This window comes from Hibiscus syriacus, unplaced genomic scaffold (assembly GCF_006381635.1).
Source record: "Hibiscus syriacus cultivar Baekdansim isolate YM2019G1 unplaced genomic scaffold, ASM638163v2 tig00113725_pilon, whole genome shotgun sequence".
NCBI lineage: Eukaryota > Viridiplantae > Streptophyta > Magnoliopsida > Malvales > Malvaceae > Hibiscus > Hibiscus syriacus.
In genome coordinates, this window is record NW_024063471.1 from 18,447,705 (window position 1) to 18,468,130 (window position 20,426).

The 20,426-nt window shown below is 32.1% G+C and overlaps 1 protein-coding gene and 1 pseudogene across 1 annotated transcript; both read left to right on the forward strand.

Moving 5' to 3' along the window:
* The first annotated feature begins 9,488 nt into the window (after positions 1-9,488).
* Positions 9,489-10,526, forward strand: LOC120187522 (NAC domain-containing protein 83-like). The gene is made up of 3 exons (XM_039191230.1): positions 9,489-9,743; positions 9,819-10,091; positions 10,179-10,526. Exons 1-3 carry the CDS (start codon positions 9,563-9,565, stop codon positions 10,427-10,429), a joined length of 705 nt encoding a protein of 234 aa, XP_039047161.1. The 5' UTR covers positions 9,489-9,562; the 3' UTR covers positions 10,430-10,526.
* Positions 10,527-13,839: 3,313 nt separating this feature from the next.
* Positions 13,840-20,426, forward strand: LOC120187720 (annotated as a pseudogene).

Consider the following 20,426-nt stretch of genomic DNA (forward strand, 5'->3'; position numbering starts at 1 on the left):
TTTAAAAATATGTTTTAAACGGTTACGGTTTTAAAAGAGATTTGTATCTCTTTACTGGTTTTGGTTGGAACACACTAGACATCCTTTTCTGATCTCCTAAAAACTTAGTACTCTGAATGTTTCCTATGAACTGAAATCTTTATGTCTTTTACTTGAAAATATCAATGGAACCTCAGCTCATTACGAAAATCTATAGACGGTTGAGTTAATAAGGAAAACTTATGATGTTCCTTTTTATTTGCATGTCCTTTAGCATCACTTGATAGTTCTGTATTATTGAGCTTCCCAAAGCTCACTCTTTTACTCACCATTCCAAGTTAAAAGAATCAAACCAGTGCAGCTACCGACATCAGTAAAGGAGTTCCACCGGTATTGCTTACAGAGTACAGTGATGTGATTAGCAGGCAAGTAGATTGTATTGTGTTTTTATATACGAGTCTGAAATATGTTTTATTCTGAATATTTTTAAATTTTACTTTTGTATTTATAAATTGTTTTATGATTTTAGGCGTTTTAACAAAAAAATTTAATGTTCCTGGATTTTTATTGTGGGTCGCTCCTGTGGCCCTAATATGATATCTCAGATAGAATCGGGTCACCCGAATCAGTCTGAGGGTGTTACATTTAGTTATATCAGAGCTTAGGTTAAGTCGAGTCTTTTGGGTAGATCGGTCGATCAACTGTTATAGGATGTCTGGTCTGTACATGCCTCTAGATTATGACTGTACTCTCTTAGCTAGAACTCATATGTTAATAAATATTTATGTAATAAGTGTACTACAATATCTTATCTGTATTAACTCAATCTGTGTGAAAAGGGAATAATGTTCGCATTTGTCCCAATCTTGGAAGTTACCCTGTGAGTAACGTGGGAGATTATTTGTTTGAGGATTTTGACCTGACTCCCGACCTGAATTTGAGTTTTGGTTATCTCTAAATGTTATGTACTAATAAGCTCATAACCAAACATTATAAGTGAAGTTTTCGATATTAAGAATTACTACTCAAGTGGATTGAAGAGTAAGGTAGTTGGTCCAAGCATTAATAAGGTGTCCCCCCTAAAGTTTTGCATTGATGTACGAAATTGAAGAATTTTTTGGAAATTATCCTTCTTCCAATTTCATGAGTTTGAATCCTAATAAGTGATGAGTTTTATACCTCAATGATTTGACATGTATGAGATTAAAGTAAATATTCGAATATTTGGGAAAATGCTAGTCTCAAGGTGATGTTGCTAGTACAAAAGAAAACATTTATGTTGCATGTTACACTGAAAGTAAGCAAGTGATATTTTGATTAAGGATGGGTAATTAAAGTAACTTTGGTTCTACGAGGAGAATTATGTTTAGATTCTGGAATTTTGACAAAGAAGAGATATGTGCAAAATCAGTATGATAAAGTCTAGTAGAGGAATCATATACCTGTAAAGGATACCCGAGAGAATGAAGACTGGATGGAAACTCAGTTTCTACATTTCTATGACTTGAGTAAATTTTGAGGACGAAATTTCTTTTAAGGAGGGGAGAATTGTAACACCCCAATTTAGGGGTCAAATTATAAGTTTTTGAAACTTATAGTCAGTTTTAGGAAGTTGTAGGAAATTTGGGGACCCAACCCAAAATTTGCCCATTTTATGTTGGCAGTGAAAAATAAACCAGGTAAACCCCCCGATTTCGATCGAACCAAAATTTCCCCTAAATTATTTACCCTAGCCGTTGCAGCCCCCCGATTCAGCGCTGTCTGACAACCATTGGAGCGCCCTGTCACCCCCACTGACTCGTCGTCGATTAGAGACCATAGCCAAAGCATTTACGTCGACTGATTCGGCGTCAATCGGAGCGAATCAAAGATTGAAACCGTCGAAATCTCTCACCCAAAGCTTAGTTTTTCAGCAATTCCGGTCACCTTGGCCATCGTCATGCCTCACCGCCGTTACCATTGTGTTCCTAAGCTAGTTTTGATCAAAAACTGACCCGTGGGCCACCGCATCATCGTCTTTCTCGCCGTCCACCGTGGGTAAGCATCTGATCGTTTGATTCGTTTATTTTTCACGGTGTTTTGGCTTGAATATGGGTTGTTTTGGTGTTTGATTGCTCGTAGGAAGAATCAACCAGTCAAAATGACCTCTGTCGTCGTCGCACGCGCTGCCATGCACCAGATGTGCGCGTAGGATTCGTCTGTCGATCCAGAAAGTGTCTGGAACCGGTTCAGCCGGACCAAACCGATCTAGTCTAATTGGTTTGATCCGGGTCTGGTTGACCCGACTAAGTCAACCCAGACCGAGTCAACTCGTCTAAGTCAACCCGTTGATTTTTTCCGTTGACTTTGACCGAAAAAGTCAAAATTTTTTAAAAGTTCTATATTATGTTTTTCGTCGTATTGAGCATGAATCTGAAGTCCGTTTTTCCAAATTCGCACCCGATAAGCCATTTTTCAGTGTTTTACCTTCGGATTCAATTTGGTTTCTCAATTCAATTTAGTTTCTAACATAAATTCGGTTGCTATGTATTTTGCAAATTATTGGACGTTGAATTCAAGATCGAGAGTGATCGAATGGAGTTTAAATATTTGATCGGTCGAGCATGAAAATCGAGGTAATACATTACTACCTTATGCATGTTTTATGGAACATGTTGGAATTGGTAGATACATGGATTAATATGATTGGTCTCATCTATATAGTAAATTATTCATAAACTCGATCCGAATACGATAAAAAGTTGGTAACCGAATATGACTCAGATGACTCGTATAAGACGATAGGAATTTAATTACAAGTTATGTGATTAAATGGGAAAGTAATCAACCCTATAAGCTATAAATTTTGATTTATCTCATTAAAAGTTAAATGCCAAAGGTAATTAGATGAGAAATTACAAAAATACCCTTAAGTTGTAAAAATGGTATGTATTGATCTTGATAGTGGAATTACCCCAAGAATCTGTATTTCGACCCGATAAAATTTATGGCGCACCTTGTAACTCTTAAATTATCTGGAAAATATATTTTAATCAGTTTTAAACCTCAGAGAAAGAACAATGACTATAAACTTTGATTATTGATTAAACACTTGAAGCCTAAGTTATCGGAAGTAATGTCACTGGCAGAATTGAATGAAATAATGATAATACCTTTAAAGTGTAAAAAGGACTATGGATGGCTATGATAATGGAGATGACCTTAGAACTTATATTTTGCTCCACTTGAATCTTGGAATCACTGATTAAATTCCTGATCTATTTGGAATGCGTCTGAAGTGTAATATGATTTGAAATACGTCCAAGCTCTAGAATAACTAAATACCTTCATCTCTAAAATGAATAAATCAACCTCGAATACCAAAATGACTATAGTATATGACCAAGTTAAACTGAATGGAAGTATTGTATGTATTTGAATTTGCAAAAATGACTGAATTACTCTGGAAACTTCGAAGTGATTGGGATAGACTTGACTACTAAATGACCTAAGTACCCTCAATGACCTAGGATTAAGTGAGTGACATGGATAAGTATGAAAACGCTGATGAACTTACATAATATACCATTCTTAAGGGTTATGAATCACAGAGCAAGCACGTCGACATTTCTTGATATCGTTGCAAACATAAGTGAAATAAATACCATTAGAATTACATGTTCGTCTCCCTAAGATTCATTCAGTGAAGATTCTAAAGATGATCAGTTCAACAAAGTTGTCAATATTAAAGTACGAATATCCTTGTAGTGCAACGATTTGACCGGTTGACAGGTATCATAGTGTTGGGAGTTGTTCAGTTTGAGTTAACTCGATATCCTGATAAATCAATATGAATCAGTTAGCTATCAAACACTCTTTTATAGGGATCTCAATTATGAAATTCTATTAAATTACAGAAGTTTCATAGCTCCCTACCTGATAAATACCAAGTATCTCCGAATAATATATGGATCCTCTAGTGTGTTCCTTATGTGACATGTAAATGTTTTACTTGTTTTAAAACGTGATTTTCTGAAATCACTGATTTACTAGTTTATGAGATCTGGTTGCATGGTATATGTTCTCTGGTTACCTGTTTTCACTGGAAAATATAATAGTTACTGATTTATGGATCATGGAATCTATTGGTTACTACTTGAATTGTTTTAGTGGGACATTATATGGGTAGGATACTAAAGTATGAAGGTTTAGCTCGGTCAAACCAGTAATTCCTTATATAAGTTTAGACCGATCAAGCTAGTAATTCCTTACAGACCTAAGGTGACCCTTGGGTAGGCTCTAAGGCCCTGAGAAACTTTCTTGGGTAGGCTCTCAGGCCCCAAGCTAATCCCTTAGGATGGCTCCTCTATTGTGTGATTAGGGTAAGTCCTTATGGATACAATTCTAGGGAACTGCATAACGGTGTTCGGTTGGAGGGTATTACTATGGTTATTAAAACTATTTTTAAATTGTTACTGTTTTAAAAGAGATATGTATCTCTTTACTGGTTTTGGTTGAAACACACTAGACATCCTTTTCTAATTTCCTAAAAACTTAGTACTCTAAATGTTTCCTATGAACTGAAATCTTTATGGCTTTTACTCGATGAAATATCAGTGGAACCTCAGCTTATTATGAAAATTTGTAGACGGTTGAGTCAATAAGGAAAACTTATGATGTTCCTTTTTATCTGCATGTCCTTTAGCTTCACTTGGTAGTTATGTATTAGTGAGCTTCCCAAAGCTCACTCTTTTACTCACCATTTCAAGTTAAAATAATCAAATCGGTGCAGCTACTGACATCAGTAAAGGAGTTTCACGACGTTGCTTGTAGAGTATGGTGCATGTGATTAGGGGGCATGTAGATTGTATTGTGTTTTTATATCTGAGTCTGAAATTTGTTTTATTTATGAATATTGTTAAATTTTATTTTGTATTTATAAATTGTTTTATGATTTTAGGCGTTTTAACAAAAAGTTTAAATTTTCCCAGATTTTAATTGTGGGTCGCTCTGGTGGCTCTAATGTGACACCTCGGATCGGATCGGGTCACCCGTATCGGTCTGAGGGTGTTACAATATACATACATACATATATATATATACTTTACATATAATACTTATATATTTTATATTATATACTTATATACTTTATATTACATGCTTATATACTTTTGTCTTTATAATTATAATTTATATATATATATATAATATACTTATACTTTATATTATTATATATGTATATATATTTTATACTTATACTTTATATATATATACATTTATACTTTATATTCATATTATATACTTAATATACTTATATACTTTATATTATATACTTATATACTTTATTCTTTATAATTATACTTTATATATATAATATACTTATATATTATTTATATATGTATATATATATATATAATTTATAGTTTATATATTGAAAATATATAATTTATAATTATACATAATATATAAATATAAGCTGTATATATCTAAATATAATTCATATATAATTTATATATAAACTATATAATTTATATTAATAAACTATACAGTTTATATATAATTCAATAGTTCATATATAAACACTATAGTTTATACATGGTATGTATAGTTTATACATAATATATATATTGTTTATATATAGTATATAATAATATAAATATAAACTATATAGTTTATATATATATACATACTTATACTTTATATGTATATATACTTTTTATTATATACTTATATACTTTAGTCTTTATAATTATACTTTATATTTAATACTTATATACTTTATATTATTATATACATATATATACTTTATATTTAATAGTTTTATATTTTATATTATATACTTATATACTTTATATTATATGCTTATATTTTTTAGTCTTTATAATTATACTTTATATATATATATATATATATATATATATATATATATTATATGTATATATAGTTTATATTCTTTATGTATATATATAATATAATATATAGTCTTTATAAAGAATATTTATATATACTTTATATACTTAAATACTTTTTATTATATACTAATATACTTTAGTCTTTATAATTATACTTTATATTTTAATACTTATATACTTTATATTATTATATACATGTATATACTTTATATTTAATACTTTTATATTTTATATTATATACTTATATACTTTATATTATATGCTTATATACTTTAGTCTTATAATTATACTTTATATATATAACATACTTATACTTTATATTATATATATATATATATATAATTTATAGTTTTTATAGACACTTATATACTTTATATTTAAACTATATTTAACAAATTTTTATTAAAATACTTTTATAGTTACTAATATACTTTAGTCTATTTTACAAATTTTCTTCACATTTTATAATTATTTTGATTTGATCCCTTTGTGTTGTTTAATTTATTTAAATTTTTATTTGTAACTTCATATTTGTTCAATTTAGTCCTTAAAATTATATTTGCATCTAAAATTAACCCATACTTATTACTTATTTATATTTTTAATTGGCCCATAACTTTTTAAATAGGTATAATTTAGTAATTTTATATTAATTTCAACCTCACATTTTAAAATTATTTTGATTTGGTCCCTCATCAATGCATGTTGTTTAATTTATTTAAATTTTTACTTGTAATTTAATAATTGTTCAATTTAGTCCTTAATTTTATATTTTCCATAAAATTGATCTATGATTATTTATATTCTTAGTAATTTACTCTAAATCATATACAATTACAAATTCAATTAAACGTTCATGAAAGACGAAAATAAAAATTGACCCGATTTGAACTCAATTTGTATCTGATAAAGATCCGACCTGAATTTTATCTGCCAATGATTTCACCCGATCTGAACGAGATCCACCTGAAGTCGATCTGAACCTGAATTAACCTGGTCTTTATCTGCTCCGGACCTGAACTGACATCGATTCGAACTGAAAGTAACCCGAACTGTACTTGGTGTCAAATCAACCTAAAAATGACCCGACCTGATTTGACCGGACCTGACCTGATCCGATTCAAAACATCAAATTTACATGACTTGACTTGTATCCGATTTTATCCGAACTGACAAGATACGACTGAAACATGAACGATTACATGCTTTTACATCCCTAATTCGGATGCCACTCAACTATTTCAAAATATATCAGAGGCATAATCACATGCCATATATCAATGTAATGTTCATTATAGGTGGGAACCAAGTGTTCATTACTTTAAAAATTAATTAAAAATGGATCTGATTTAATAAATACTTTTTCATGATATTATTTGAGTAAAATTCTTATGTACTGAACCTTATTTTAGTTTTATGGAAGTTCGTACAACGAGAAGAATAATGATAGAGAGCATGTATTATCGAAAAATTATTTCGGACCGTTCGATCGTTTTAAGGTTCATGGAAATGATGGAATAAGTGGGGAGTTGAAAATCAGCGACAACGTGGAACACGTGGGGCTCACTGTACGGAAGAAAATGTCGTTGACCAAAAACAGTAAAACGTTGGAAGTTTTCCTACACGTTTGTTTATGTAAGAGAAACGACCCGTCAACACAAAGCAATGGCCAATCCGATGTTTTAGTCAACGAAGGAGTCCCGACTTCCCCGGTCAGAGAATTTAGAGGAGTCGTTTCAAATTTAGCTATTGCCCAATGGCATAATACCAAAATTACTCCATAATATCTGTATAAATAACCATTTCAGCTTTTTATTATTTTTTTTGGAGTATTTTAATTTAATGTTTCATTTTTTTATCATATACAATGCTAGAAGGAAATTGTTAATTAACTAACGGTCAACACAAATTATTGATGTAATATTTTCACACGTGATTAATTATTAACAATACCCTATCACATTATCACTTTAAGTGATGTAGAATATGACATATCATCATCTTGAATGATGTGAAATATGTCATATTATTATATTAGTGATGTGAAACTTGTCACATTATCATTTAGGTTACACAACACATGTTATATCATCTATTTGGACAGGGCTGGTCCAATGAGTTTTAATGTCATGGGCGAGATAATAATTTTATGCCCCTATACTTGTAACGTATAATAGACAAAATATAAATTATTTTAAAACAAAAATGTAATAAAAATTATCGTCAAACAATATCAATGTTAATACAAACCAAAGCCTACAATGCTACAAATATCACCTAAAATGATGCCTTCGTGTATTTTTTGAAGCAAAAACCTCTATTATTTTACGATAATCAAGACTGTAAAAATTGACTTTCGATGCTTAGAATTGCTTATCCGTTCAATCTAATCCGTTTAATCTTTGGGTCCGGTTGGTTGAACAATAATTGGGTTCCATAACTATAATTTGTTGCATGTTAAAATTCTGCACTCACTAGTCAAGCCTCGTTTCAAAAAATAAAATCAAATGGTATACGGACTACTGCATTTCATTTTCCAAAAACAAGAACTGGTTTAAGCCCCACCCGATCGAACCAAATGGCTAACTTAAAACCATTAGGCAAGAACAAACTAATACAATTTCCAAAATCTTCAAAGCGAACATGATTCTTTGGACAAACAGGCCCAAAGTAAAAAATATTGAGGCACATTCCAGATTCCTTTAAAGTATTTTGATAATGGAGTGCCAAAAATTCATTAATATCAAAATCAACAAGGACAACTAAAAAGAAACACCTAATCGCTTCAATTCAATGCTAAGACAATAAGACCAAACAGGAAATTTATATTGAACATTTAAAAATAAACCCCTGATTTAAACAAAACTCATATAAAAAAAATCCCGATCATACAATAAGGTATCTAATCAATTCAACAAAACCCGTAATATCTTTAAAATCCATAAATAATGGGAATTATATAGTAGACAAAGGAGGGAATTTCGAAGAGGACTGGATAGATCAACCAGGTAGACCGAAAAAATTTGTCTCACTACATAAATTATAGAAAGCTGACCTGGGAGAACCGGAAAAGCATAAACGCATCCAAACACGAAGTAAATCAGAGAATAGTGCGAAGGATCTCGAACAACCGGAAACTAGAAACAACTCAATCTCGGATTCAATTTTACAAGCAAAATGGGCGTTGTCGTGTCTGGTAGAAGCAAAAGAGGTAATAACTGGGAAGACAAAATATTAGAATGATGCCCCTCAAATATGATGCCTTGTGCCCAGGCCCATGTGACACATGTCCTGGGTCGACCCTGTATTTGGATGATGTGATATATATTACACTAGTAATTAAGTACATATCAAAATATTATGCTAATAATATATGATGACCGTTAGTTAATTAACGATTTTCTTTTAACATATAATATTTTGAGTAAAAAATAAAACATTAAAGATTAAAATGTTAAAAAAAATTAAAGATCAAAATGATTATATATGCAAATGTTGAGGGTAAGGGTAATTTTGTTATTATGTCAATTCCTAATTGCGTTCAACTACTCTATCCATATAAATGCAATCCCCACATCTTCTTTCTCCCTGCAAACCCCCATAAAAGAAAAGCCACAAAAGTCTTCCCTTTGCCTTGTGCTTTATTCTCTCTCCAAATCCACATGGTTTGCTTCGCTTGATTGTTAATCAGCATGGGAACTCAAAACTTTGTTGTAAATGGAGGGATCAAGATGCCAATTGGCTTCAGATTCCACCCTACAGATGAAGAGCTCGTGGTTCATTACTTGAAGAGAAAGGCCTTGAGTTTACCCTTACCTGCTTCCATCATTTCTGACTTGGACGTTCTCCAAACTGATCCTTGGAGCTTGCCAGGTCAGTTTCCATTAACGATATATGTTGAAGTTTGATTTATAAAGTGTGTTAATATTTGTGGGTTTTCACTTTCAGGTGAGTTGAATGAAAAGAGGTATTTCTTTAGCAGCAGATATGGCGATGAAAGCAACAAGAAACGCAAGAGAGTTGCTGGGTGTGGCTACTGGAAGCCCATAGGCAAAGAGAAATCAATTCTAGCGTCTGGAACCAATCAAGTTGTTGGTTTGAAAAAAGCTTTGGTTTTCTGTCAAAGGAAACGTTCTAATAACACCAACACTCGATGGTTCTTGCATCAGTATCGCCTCGTCCGCTCCCTGGCAACTTTTGATCCAAATTCAACTCAGGTGAACATAATCTACAAATGTACTAACTTGCAATTATCAGAGTTGTTTTTCATTAGAATCATTATTTATGTATGAATTTTTCCATATCTGCAGACGGAATTGGTTGGAGATTGGTCAGTTTTTCGAGTGTTTCATAGGAAAAGTAAAGCTAAAAAACAAGCAGTGAAGAAGATGCCAAATTGTATTGATTTGACAGTGGAAGACAGATCTATGTTTGGTCCACCTCAGCCTACTTCACCAAGTTCAAGTGAAATTACAGAGATTTCATTCAATGGATTAGATGAGGAAGAAAGCAGTGGTGCTTTGCTAACTGCCTATTCAAACCCTTGTATCAGAAAGTAAAGAGAAACACGTCACTAGGCTTTGTATTACAATCTTGTTCTATTTGCTGTTGTGCAAGAAATGAGAAATGGGCAAAGAAAGGCAAATTAATTGTGTTTTGTTAGCAAAATCCCCAAACTTTTAACCATGATATATGATTATAGTGGGAGGGAAAGTTGTGGCACAAATTATTGCTCAGTATCTAAGCTTTATTATCAAAAGGGGAATGATTTGTGAGACAGAAAGTTGAGAAAAAAGAAGTATAAAAAGCTTTTATTATTAAAAAAGAAGGCATCAAAGGAAAGAAGTATAAAAAGGATTTGTATAATGTGAAATACATTTGTGACAATGGCGATTGGTAGAATTGGGCATCTGCACATGGAGGTTGATTCTCTCCACATGAGAACAAGCTCAATACCCTATCATTCCACTCTTTGTCTACTAAAGAATTGCTTTTGACTCGACTTGATGGTGTTGCCTTGGACTTGTTAAAGGCAATTGAGGTTTTTCCAAATAAAACAAAAATAAAGAAAAAGGAGTGCAATTATAACGATGATCAAAATTTGACTAGAATAGGAAATTTTTAACTTTTTCAAATTTTAGGTTATTCAATTCAACTTAAAACTTTTATATAATGGCTTGAGTTCGAGTTACATTTAAATTTTCTGTTCGAATTTTGAGTTCGAGTTAAGTTTAAATTTTTTGTTCAAATTTTGAATCTTTAAAGTTCTAATAACCGGAAAACTAAAAACTTAAAATAATGTTGTTTTGATCCTTAGTTAAGTAATTTGAACTTTTTACTATTTGATCATAATTTTCTTGTTTTTTCACTTCCTCATTCGTTTTAAGTTCATTTTTTTATTAAATTTGAATCACATGCTTCTCAACTACTATGCATTACTTACATTGATTTAGCTCCTCTTTTTGAAAATAAATATCCCTTTTTACAATATAGTCCTTCAACTTTGCATTTATCAATTAGGTCATCCGACAATATTATCCATAAATTCTTTCTTTTCACCAATTACTTGACTCTTTTATCCCATCATCAATATTTTGCCCTAAAAATATATTCTTTAAAAAAATAACATTTTAAATATATTATAAAATTTTAGATGATATTTGATTTGTTAAATAACATTACTAATCTTAGTTACACTAGCTAAAAAGAATATGAAAAAAATATGTATGTATATTATATATGATAAGAGAGTTGTTTAAATTAAAACTAATTAGTATCACGACATTATAAATATTATATTAAATTTAAATGTTATATTTGTTTCGATATTGATAATAGCATCTTTGAATTATAAAATTTTGTTGTTATATCTCAACACTAAATTCGAGACGGACAAAACTAGAGAAGGAAATTGATTTTCATTAGGTACTTTGGATTCAAAAGGGTACAAATTTTCAATGAATGTGGATCTATAAAAATTAAAAAGGACTCTTTTATTGTAATGGAACGATAAAAAAAGATTGTGAAGTTTTATATTATGTAAGGTTTAATAATTTTAGATGATACATTTGTTTCTCTCTCCTCTCTGTCAAATGACAGTGTTACTGTGAAAATTTAATTTCTTGATTGATTCAAGTAGAAGATTTCGTGTTGAACAAAACAATCGTGAGTATAATAATTTTAGAAAGTAGAAAAGCATTTAATTTTGCAAGTATAATGAATTTAAGAATAAGAGAGTTCAATTTGTCACATGGATTAACAACGAAATAAATAATATTGTCATTGCTGATTGAGATGGTGTTGGATATAATATTTGCTCGTGGTGATACAATTGTGAGTAAAGTTGGCACCTATGAATTCCTTATCGATGTGAAAACTAAATCCAAGTTCGGACAAGATTAAATCCAATTGACAATCATTGTTAAAAAATACTCTTTCAAGGAATTTCGTGGAAGAAGTGGATAATATGTTTTGAACTTGAATTGTGTTATATGGGTTAGATCACTACATCAAAATTGTTCTACAACTGCGTTTTTAGCAGCGTTTTGAGAGTAAACGCCACTAACTTTAAATATATAGCGGAGTTTCCATTCCAAACGGCACAAAATGGTAAATTTAGTAGTGTTTTTATACAAACGTCATAATAAGGTTAATCTATAGTGGCGTTTTCAATAAACGTCACAAACAGAGTAGTACTTTAGCGGCATTGTTATACAAATGTTGTAATGGGGTTAGTATATAGTGACATTTTTTAACAAACGCCACAATAGAGTAGTAATTTAGTGACATTTCTATACAAAAGCCGTAATAGGGTTCATCTATAATGGTGTTTTTTAAATAAATGCCGCAATAGAATAGTACTTTAGCGGCGTTTTTATACAAACGCCGCAATGAGTAAAATGTATTTTTTCACAATGGCTGACCAAAATATGATATACTTAAAATAAAAGTGATATTTGGTGTATAGCAGCATTTTTAGCGGCGTTTGTCTATAGACTTGTACTTTAGTGGCGTTTTTATAATAAATGCTACAATAATCGTGTAATTTAGTGGCTTTTTTTTTGTAATAAATGCCGCAATAGTCATGTACCTTAGTAGCGTTTGTATTATAAACAGTCGTGATTATCCAATCCTTTAACCCATCTAGTTCCAAATCCCTAATTGTTTCATTCAGAATTTCCTAATTTTGTGCTCCAACGCCCATCAATCACAGTGAAGTCACCCCCGGGCAACCATCATCAGAAGCGTAGCGTCACGCCGCCGTTGCTTGTTTCCGGTCAACAACAGGTATGTCTCTCTTCTCCTTCGCACTCAGCGATTTTCGTAATATGGAACTAAATTGTTCAGTATTTCAGTTGAAACCTTGTATTCTATTGTTGATTTCCTGAATTAAAGATTCTATAGATTTATATGAGGAACCATTTTCCATCAGTGCCATCCTATTCTTGATCTTCATTTCCTTTGCCATTGCCTTCACTTCATCTTCATCGTCCATCAAACGCCTCAGCACTCTTTCAAACTCGTCGGACGCCAACAAATCACAGTCATCCCTATAATCCAACCTGATCTCCACACTCAATCCTAGCTCTTTCACTAACTCAAATGCATTTATTTGTTGCTCCGCATATACTGGTCATGTCGCGATAGGAACACCATGCCATATGCTGTCCAATATGGAATTCCACCCACAGTGAGACACGAACCCTCCGATTTCCATTAAGCAGGTCCAGCAATATTAAGAATTGGACAGACTGGATAAACTGGAGGAAACCCACTAAAGGAGAGCGAGTCAATGGCATGGGGCTCCAGTTCAAGAAACGTGTTCACTACGATGCCCATGGTCTCATTGTACCTACGAGCGTGTTCTAATTACCTACGAGCCTATAGGTATCAGCTGTGCATAGTTACCCAATAGGAGAAATAGAATGGATAATATTTGCATTTGCAAACTCTTTTGGTATTAAGAACAATGGTCTTACTAAGGATAAAGGGTATGCTATCTTAATTCTGAAGTTGTAATGCATCATTCTGTCTTCTCAGGAACAGTCAACATACACCCAAGTCTACTGCCATTGTACCGTGGTGCTGCTCCTGTACAAAGAGCACGTCAGATTCCTTGCTATCAATTTCATTTTAATTATGACTGCTTTTAAATTGCATAGTGTTTTCTTCTCTGCATAAATTGTAGCATGTTTTGCTTTTTGGGTATTTGTTGGAAGAACTCGATATCAAGATTATTTTAAAGCACTTCGGGTCATTTTCCTTAAGTCTCCTTAAGATCCTAGTGCCTTTCGGATTCAGAATTATCCCTTCAAGTGTTTTCCTGTCAAGCGGAAATTTGTTTTACTGCGGTCATTTGTCATTCATAATATGTTAACCTCTATAGTTTGTTGATGGTTATTGTTATTTCTCCAGCAGCTTGTTGACCTCACTAATAGTTTGGCGAAGGAATATCTTTCACCGTTTGTTTGGCCAAAGGTGATGTTCTTTCTCTGCATTCATTGTAGCATGTTTCTGTTTTGTCTGTTTGTTGGAAGAACATTGATATCCAGATAATTTTTCTTTCTTGGCAGCTCATTTACCTCACTTAATAGTTTGGCAAACGAAAGAGATATTCAAGTTGCTTCCAACACGTATGCTTTTACAGTATAAACCCAATGCAAATTATGCGGATGGAGTTCATTTCTAATAATATGAAACAATGTCGGCTCCTTTCACTGACAACTTTTACATAAGCATTACAGTTTCGGGATTCGCATTGTATTAATGTTATTTCTCACGTTATTAGTTTTCATGTACTTTTCGCATTACTTTTTCATGCAGAGTTTTGTTTATTGGCATGTTTTAATTATTCGTCCAGTCTCGTATTAAAAACTACAGTTTATTTATCACATTTGTTAGGGTTGTAAAGGTGCGAATTTGAATAGGTTTCGTCTTTGTTGATTTTTCATGCATCAAATGGCTATTAAATGCGTCATGCTCTATATAATACTTCTGCAGCTCCTTTATTCAAGCTTTTTCATAGTGAGTTTACAGATAAATTGATAGTTTACATATCTGGGAGGGAGGGGTTAGCTCTGTGCCTTTGTGCCTAAGCACATGGCTTGACTACACTTATCCTAATCACTGTTAGTTCAGGGCAACAAATGTATTTGGAAATACAACCTCGTTAAGAGATGAAGGAAGATATAAATTGATAGTTCTTAGCATATTATTCTTCATGAACTCACCATGTCATTTATTTCGATCTCAGCAAATGATTTACCATCCACAAGCATGCTCCATACAACTTTGTTAATTTGCAAAGAAATATGCATTGCATAGGATGGACTTTTGTTATAATTTGGTGATTAATTTGCTTTTGATGCAATCTTTGTGCCACCGGTGCTTAGTTATTTTTCTGACCAAGATAGCGGAGTTCGTTATTATGCTTGTGAAGCTCTATATAACATTGCAAAGGTGAAAGTAGAGTATTTTTTTTGTTATCATTTCTTGTTTTCTTGAATAACAGTGGACATGAAATTCCTTCTTCTGCTCTACAGGTTGTACGGGGAGATTTAGTTATATTCTTTAGCCAGATATTTAATGCTTCATGCAAGCTGTCCGCTGATCCAGCTGTCCATGTACAGAGTGCTGCTCAACTTTTAGATAGGCTTGTGAAGGTTAGTAAGTTTTACCTCATTTAAATGTCGGCGTCTTGATAATTATGTGAAATAGAAATTTATTGCTCTTCTATTTTTCAATGGGAAACAGGACATTGTTACCGATTGTGACCAGTTCAGGTGTGAAATAGTAAGTTTTTATTACTGTTGAAGTATTTAAAGATTCTTTTCCATAAATATCTAATATTTTGGTACATGAATGCCAAAAAGGGACCTTCTCAAATTCTTTTGGTACATGGATGTGTGTAATATCTGCATCCCAAAGAAAGTCCTAATTGAGTGTTTTTGTAATATTTTTAGCATTCTTGGTGGAAGCACATCTAATGCTACCTAAAATATTTTCATGTACAAAAAATACAAGATTGTCTGTGTGAAGGTGTGATAGTTTTCTTTATTGTATGTTATCTTTAGGTGTAGTTTCTGATGCTAGTGTTTCTCCAATACAAATTGTGAATTTATGACATGTTTGACACCTTATTGAAAGCTCTGTCTGATTCTACTGATGAGGTAAAGTTCTGGTCCTGCCGTTTTGTTTCTAATTTGGTTACTTTTATTTTTATTTCACTGTTTTATTGTTATTATTATTAGCATCACTAAATTAGAATGGGATGTGCCCTATATATGTATTATCTTTGTTTTATATGGTCATCTTCTCTTTGTTTATTTCCCCTCTTTAGGGATTAACTATTGGTGTGTGATATCTCTATTGCATTTTCAACTCATTGCACCTACACATGAAGTTCATATTTTTTGGGTGCAACAGTTGCTTTTCTTAGATGAGTTTCATTTTTGTATTTCCTTTAAAAACCTTAAATTTAAGAATTAAAATTATAATTTTTAAATATACAACTATAACAATAATGACAATAAATTAAATTATATTTTTAATGTTTCAAAAATTTAGAAATTAAATTTAACTCTCCATAAAAGTATTTTAGGGATTGACCCCTGGTCCCATGTACATAGTAGCCGCAATGCCTTTTTTTATTTCTAATTTAATAATAATATAAATTGAGAAATTAAATGTAATGCTTATGTTTAGTTGATTACTTTTTCTATAATATTAACAATTAACATTAGAAATTGATATTTCAGAAATACGAAATGGATAAGCGTTGGATGAATTTGTCAAGGGTAAGCGACGAATTTCGAAACAAAGTCGAAACTTTTCTAAATTTAGCTTTTGTTAATGCAAACCAAGAGAATATGCTGTTTTTGGCTTTGTTCGGGCTATAGAAAATGGATATTTCATGGAGAGTTTACATCTCATAGATCTTTTTTCACGAGTTATGAGACTTATCCTCCTAATTCTTACCATCGATCTGTTAGAGATGATGACATGGAAGGTATGTTGCGAGATGCATTTAATATGCAATCATCATCAATTTGTTAGAAAAAATAATTGTGACAATGATGTTAATGATTTCACTGAGATGGGAAGAAGTGGATGTGCTGAAGAGCCAAATAGACACTACAACAAATTTGTCAATTTATGACAAAATTTCTATATGACGTTATTTATATCGTCACGAAATATACTATAATGTGATTTTTTTTATTTTCGTCATATTTATTGATTAATGATATATCTTTTATGACAATTTTAAAAATGATCATTAATTTTTGTCATTATATGATTGGCGCTAAAATCTTCCCATCAAATTCTTTGGTGGAAACCTTTTAATGACATTTAGATAAAATAATGAGTTGTAAAATCGTCTCCAATGAAAAAATATATTAGTGACGATTTATTATAATGACGATTGAATTTGAAATAGTGGCGTTGCACATTTGTCACTAATAAGTTTTATTCGTGACAATTTAATTTGTCATATTTTATAAGACATTAAAATTGACATTTTATTATTGTCACAAAAAATAATTTTAGTACGACGAAATCAATTATTTGTCACTTGCTTTTATCTTTTTTTTTATATGACGATTTTAAAAGACGTCATGAAGTTATGTCAGTTAATGTTAAAAAATAAGATAATCTAACAACCTTATTAAATTATACAATTTATATATTTTTTAATTTTTTATTTTATTAACATTATTTTATATTAAATTATCTCACGTTCAATTTTTTTTAAGAGTAAAACATAAAATAATAAATCATTAAATTTACTCATTTAAATTCGTCACTCTACAATTCCGAGAACACAAGTCTTATTTATTCATATTCTGCTTTCCCCAGTCCTACTCTTTCAATCGCTCCACCACTTTTACAATTTACGAAGGTCTTTGGAAACCCTAAAATGTTAAATTTACTCATCAAGGAAGAACGAATGGCGTTCCATTGCAATTCCACTCCTCTGTGTTGCAAACCATTGAGAAACAGAGGCCCCATACCCGTATCCGCTCTCTTACCCGCTCGTCTATCCTCAATTCCTCGAACCCATTTAGATAGATGAAAGCTCTCAATCTGCAGGTATTCATTAACTTTTAAACCAAAACCTACGATTCTTTCTGTATGTTTTAGTCTTTATATGTATATGTTTTCGTCTTTATATGTATATGTTTTCGTTTTGGGTTGGTTTCACAGGTGGGATAAGGGGGTTTCTGCTGCTGTTTATGAAGAGAATGTTGTTGGGTCCAACTCTTCTGGGACTGATGTATTCAACCTCACTTACCTAGAGGTGGGTTTCTTTTTCTTTTTGATTTAGTAATTTCAGTTAATTTTCACCTTTTTTTTTTGTTGTTGGCATGGTTTAGTTTTTGGTTTTTAGGGGAATAGTTGGTTGTGGGATGTAAGTGGGGTTAAACTTTTGGCTGATCCAATTCTGGTTGGTAACTTGGACTTCGACATTCCATTGCTCTATGATGCTGCCAAGAAATTTATTAAGAATTTCAAGGTTTCTTTTTGTATCCATGTTATATATATATAAATAATTTGCTTTGTTGTTTAATAAGTGTGTTTGTTGTAATTGGGGTGTAACTTCCTTTGTGCAGCTTTCTGATCTTCCTCAACTTGATTGCCTACTGATTACACAAAACCTTGATGATCACTTCCATTTAAGGACCTTAAAACCACTCTCCAAATGCCAAGCCTTTACTGGATCCTCTTTTCAGAAATGTGAGTTAAATCGTTAATTTAGTTTTCAGGGGTTCTACTAGGCATCTGTTACTGTTTATGGTTCACGCTCCACTGCATTTTTATGGTTTGGTTCATTGAATATACCATCATAAATTGATGATAGTGTTAAATGTAAACAATTCAGGACAACTTGTCATTTTATTAATCTATTTAGTTGTAGAGCATCTGGCTGTAAACTAATTTTCAACCGAATCTGCTACTGTTCGATGTATCCATGCATATGGTTTTACTTCTGTTCACTATTGCATTAGAATCTTTCAGGTCACATATCTAGAACCTGGTCAGGAGTCTGAAGTTGAATCAAGCAATGGTTCCAAAGTCAGAATTCAAGCTACTCCTGGGCCAATTCTCGGTCCTCCATGGCAATGACCTGAGAATGGGTAAGGCTCTCCGAGCTTCAACTTGCGAATGTGACTTTAAGTATAACACTTGCACTCTCCGTCACTAATCATTGGTACCGTATGGTGTGCTATATTATTTTCTTATGACTAAACTTACATGTATGGTTTTTGCCACGATGGTCTTGGAATTATGTGTTTCAGGTATCTAGTCATTTCTCCACAGGGCCAATTAACTCTCTATTATGAACCTCATTGCGTATACAAAAAAGATTTTCTCGAGAAGGAGCGTGCCGACATCATTATCACCCCAGTCATCAAGCAGCTTCTTCCGAAATTTACTATGGTTTCTGGACAAGAAGATGCAGTGCAGTTAGCTAAACTGCTGGATGCCAAGTACATTACCTGAACTATTCCTTGACGCTAAACCTGATCAACGAAATTTTACAATTCTCTTGCTCATTTCTTTATTTTAGGTTCATTGTGCCAATAAAGAACGAAGATCTAGATAGTAAAGGGCTTCTAGCATAGTTCGGTCTGAAAGAACAATCGAATCATTCAAGGTCAGATTCCTTTCTCCTTGAAAAGTAAATGAACCTAGGCCTCCCTTATGGTGTAAACATCCACCTCAAGTTGATTATATACTCATAAACGCTGTAAACCTATTTGAATCTCTTGCATGTGGGCATATTGATAAACTGTGTGGAAATCGATCTTTAAATCTAGAACGAGTCTGATATGTGGTGATCATCTGCATGACTCAGTTGAACTGATCTGTCATCTTTATGTCAAAGGTAGTTTCTAACTTTTCATTCCAAATTTTGCTATAAATAAATACCCAAAAATGAGATTCTTAAGGAATCTTGGATACGTAACTATGACATTAGAGAAAATTTTAAGGGAGCACTTCCTAATGTAATAGCTCTTTGAATGGATAAACGTTGCTTTTTAGCTGTTGTTGAAACATAATAAACCCTTTGGTGGGGATTTGGCTAATGTATGACAAATTTGAGATAAATTTGCCTTAGGGAGTTTTAGGTTGTAGTTGTGGTAGAATGATTTTGAGTTTAATTTCGTGTAGACTATAGATTTGATCACAAACTGGTGCACGAAAATTGGGTTTGAGATTGTAGTAATTTCTCGGTACCTTCTAGATCATGTAAGTTTTGGGTTGACTTGGCCGACCAATTATAGGGAAAAACAAATTAGGAAATGTGAAGAAATAAAGCTTGTGAATAGTATATACAAGAGATAAGATTTAGGAGTGAATTAAGAGAAGAAAGGACGGCAGTCTTGGATTGATTGCATGTGCATATTTGGTTGTGAACAGTACATGAAGATAGGTGCAGAAATTCAGGAAAAGCATTAGAGAAGGAAGAGGAGTGTTCTTTTGTTCAAAAAACTGTTGAGGAATTTTCCAATCAAGTTTCACTACATTTTATCTCGATGTAAATAAATT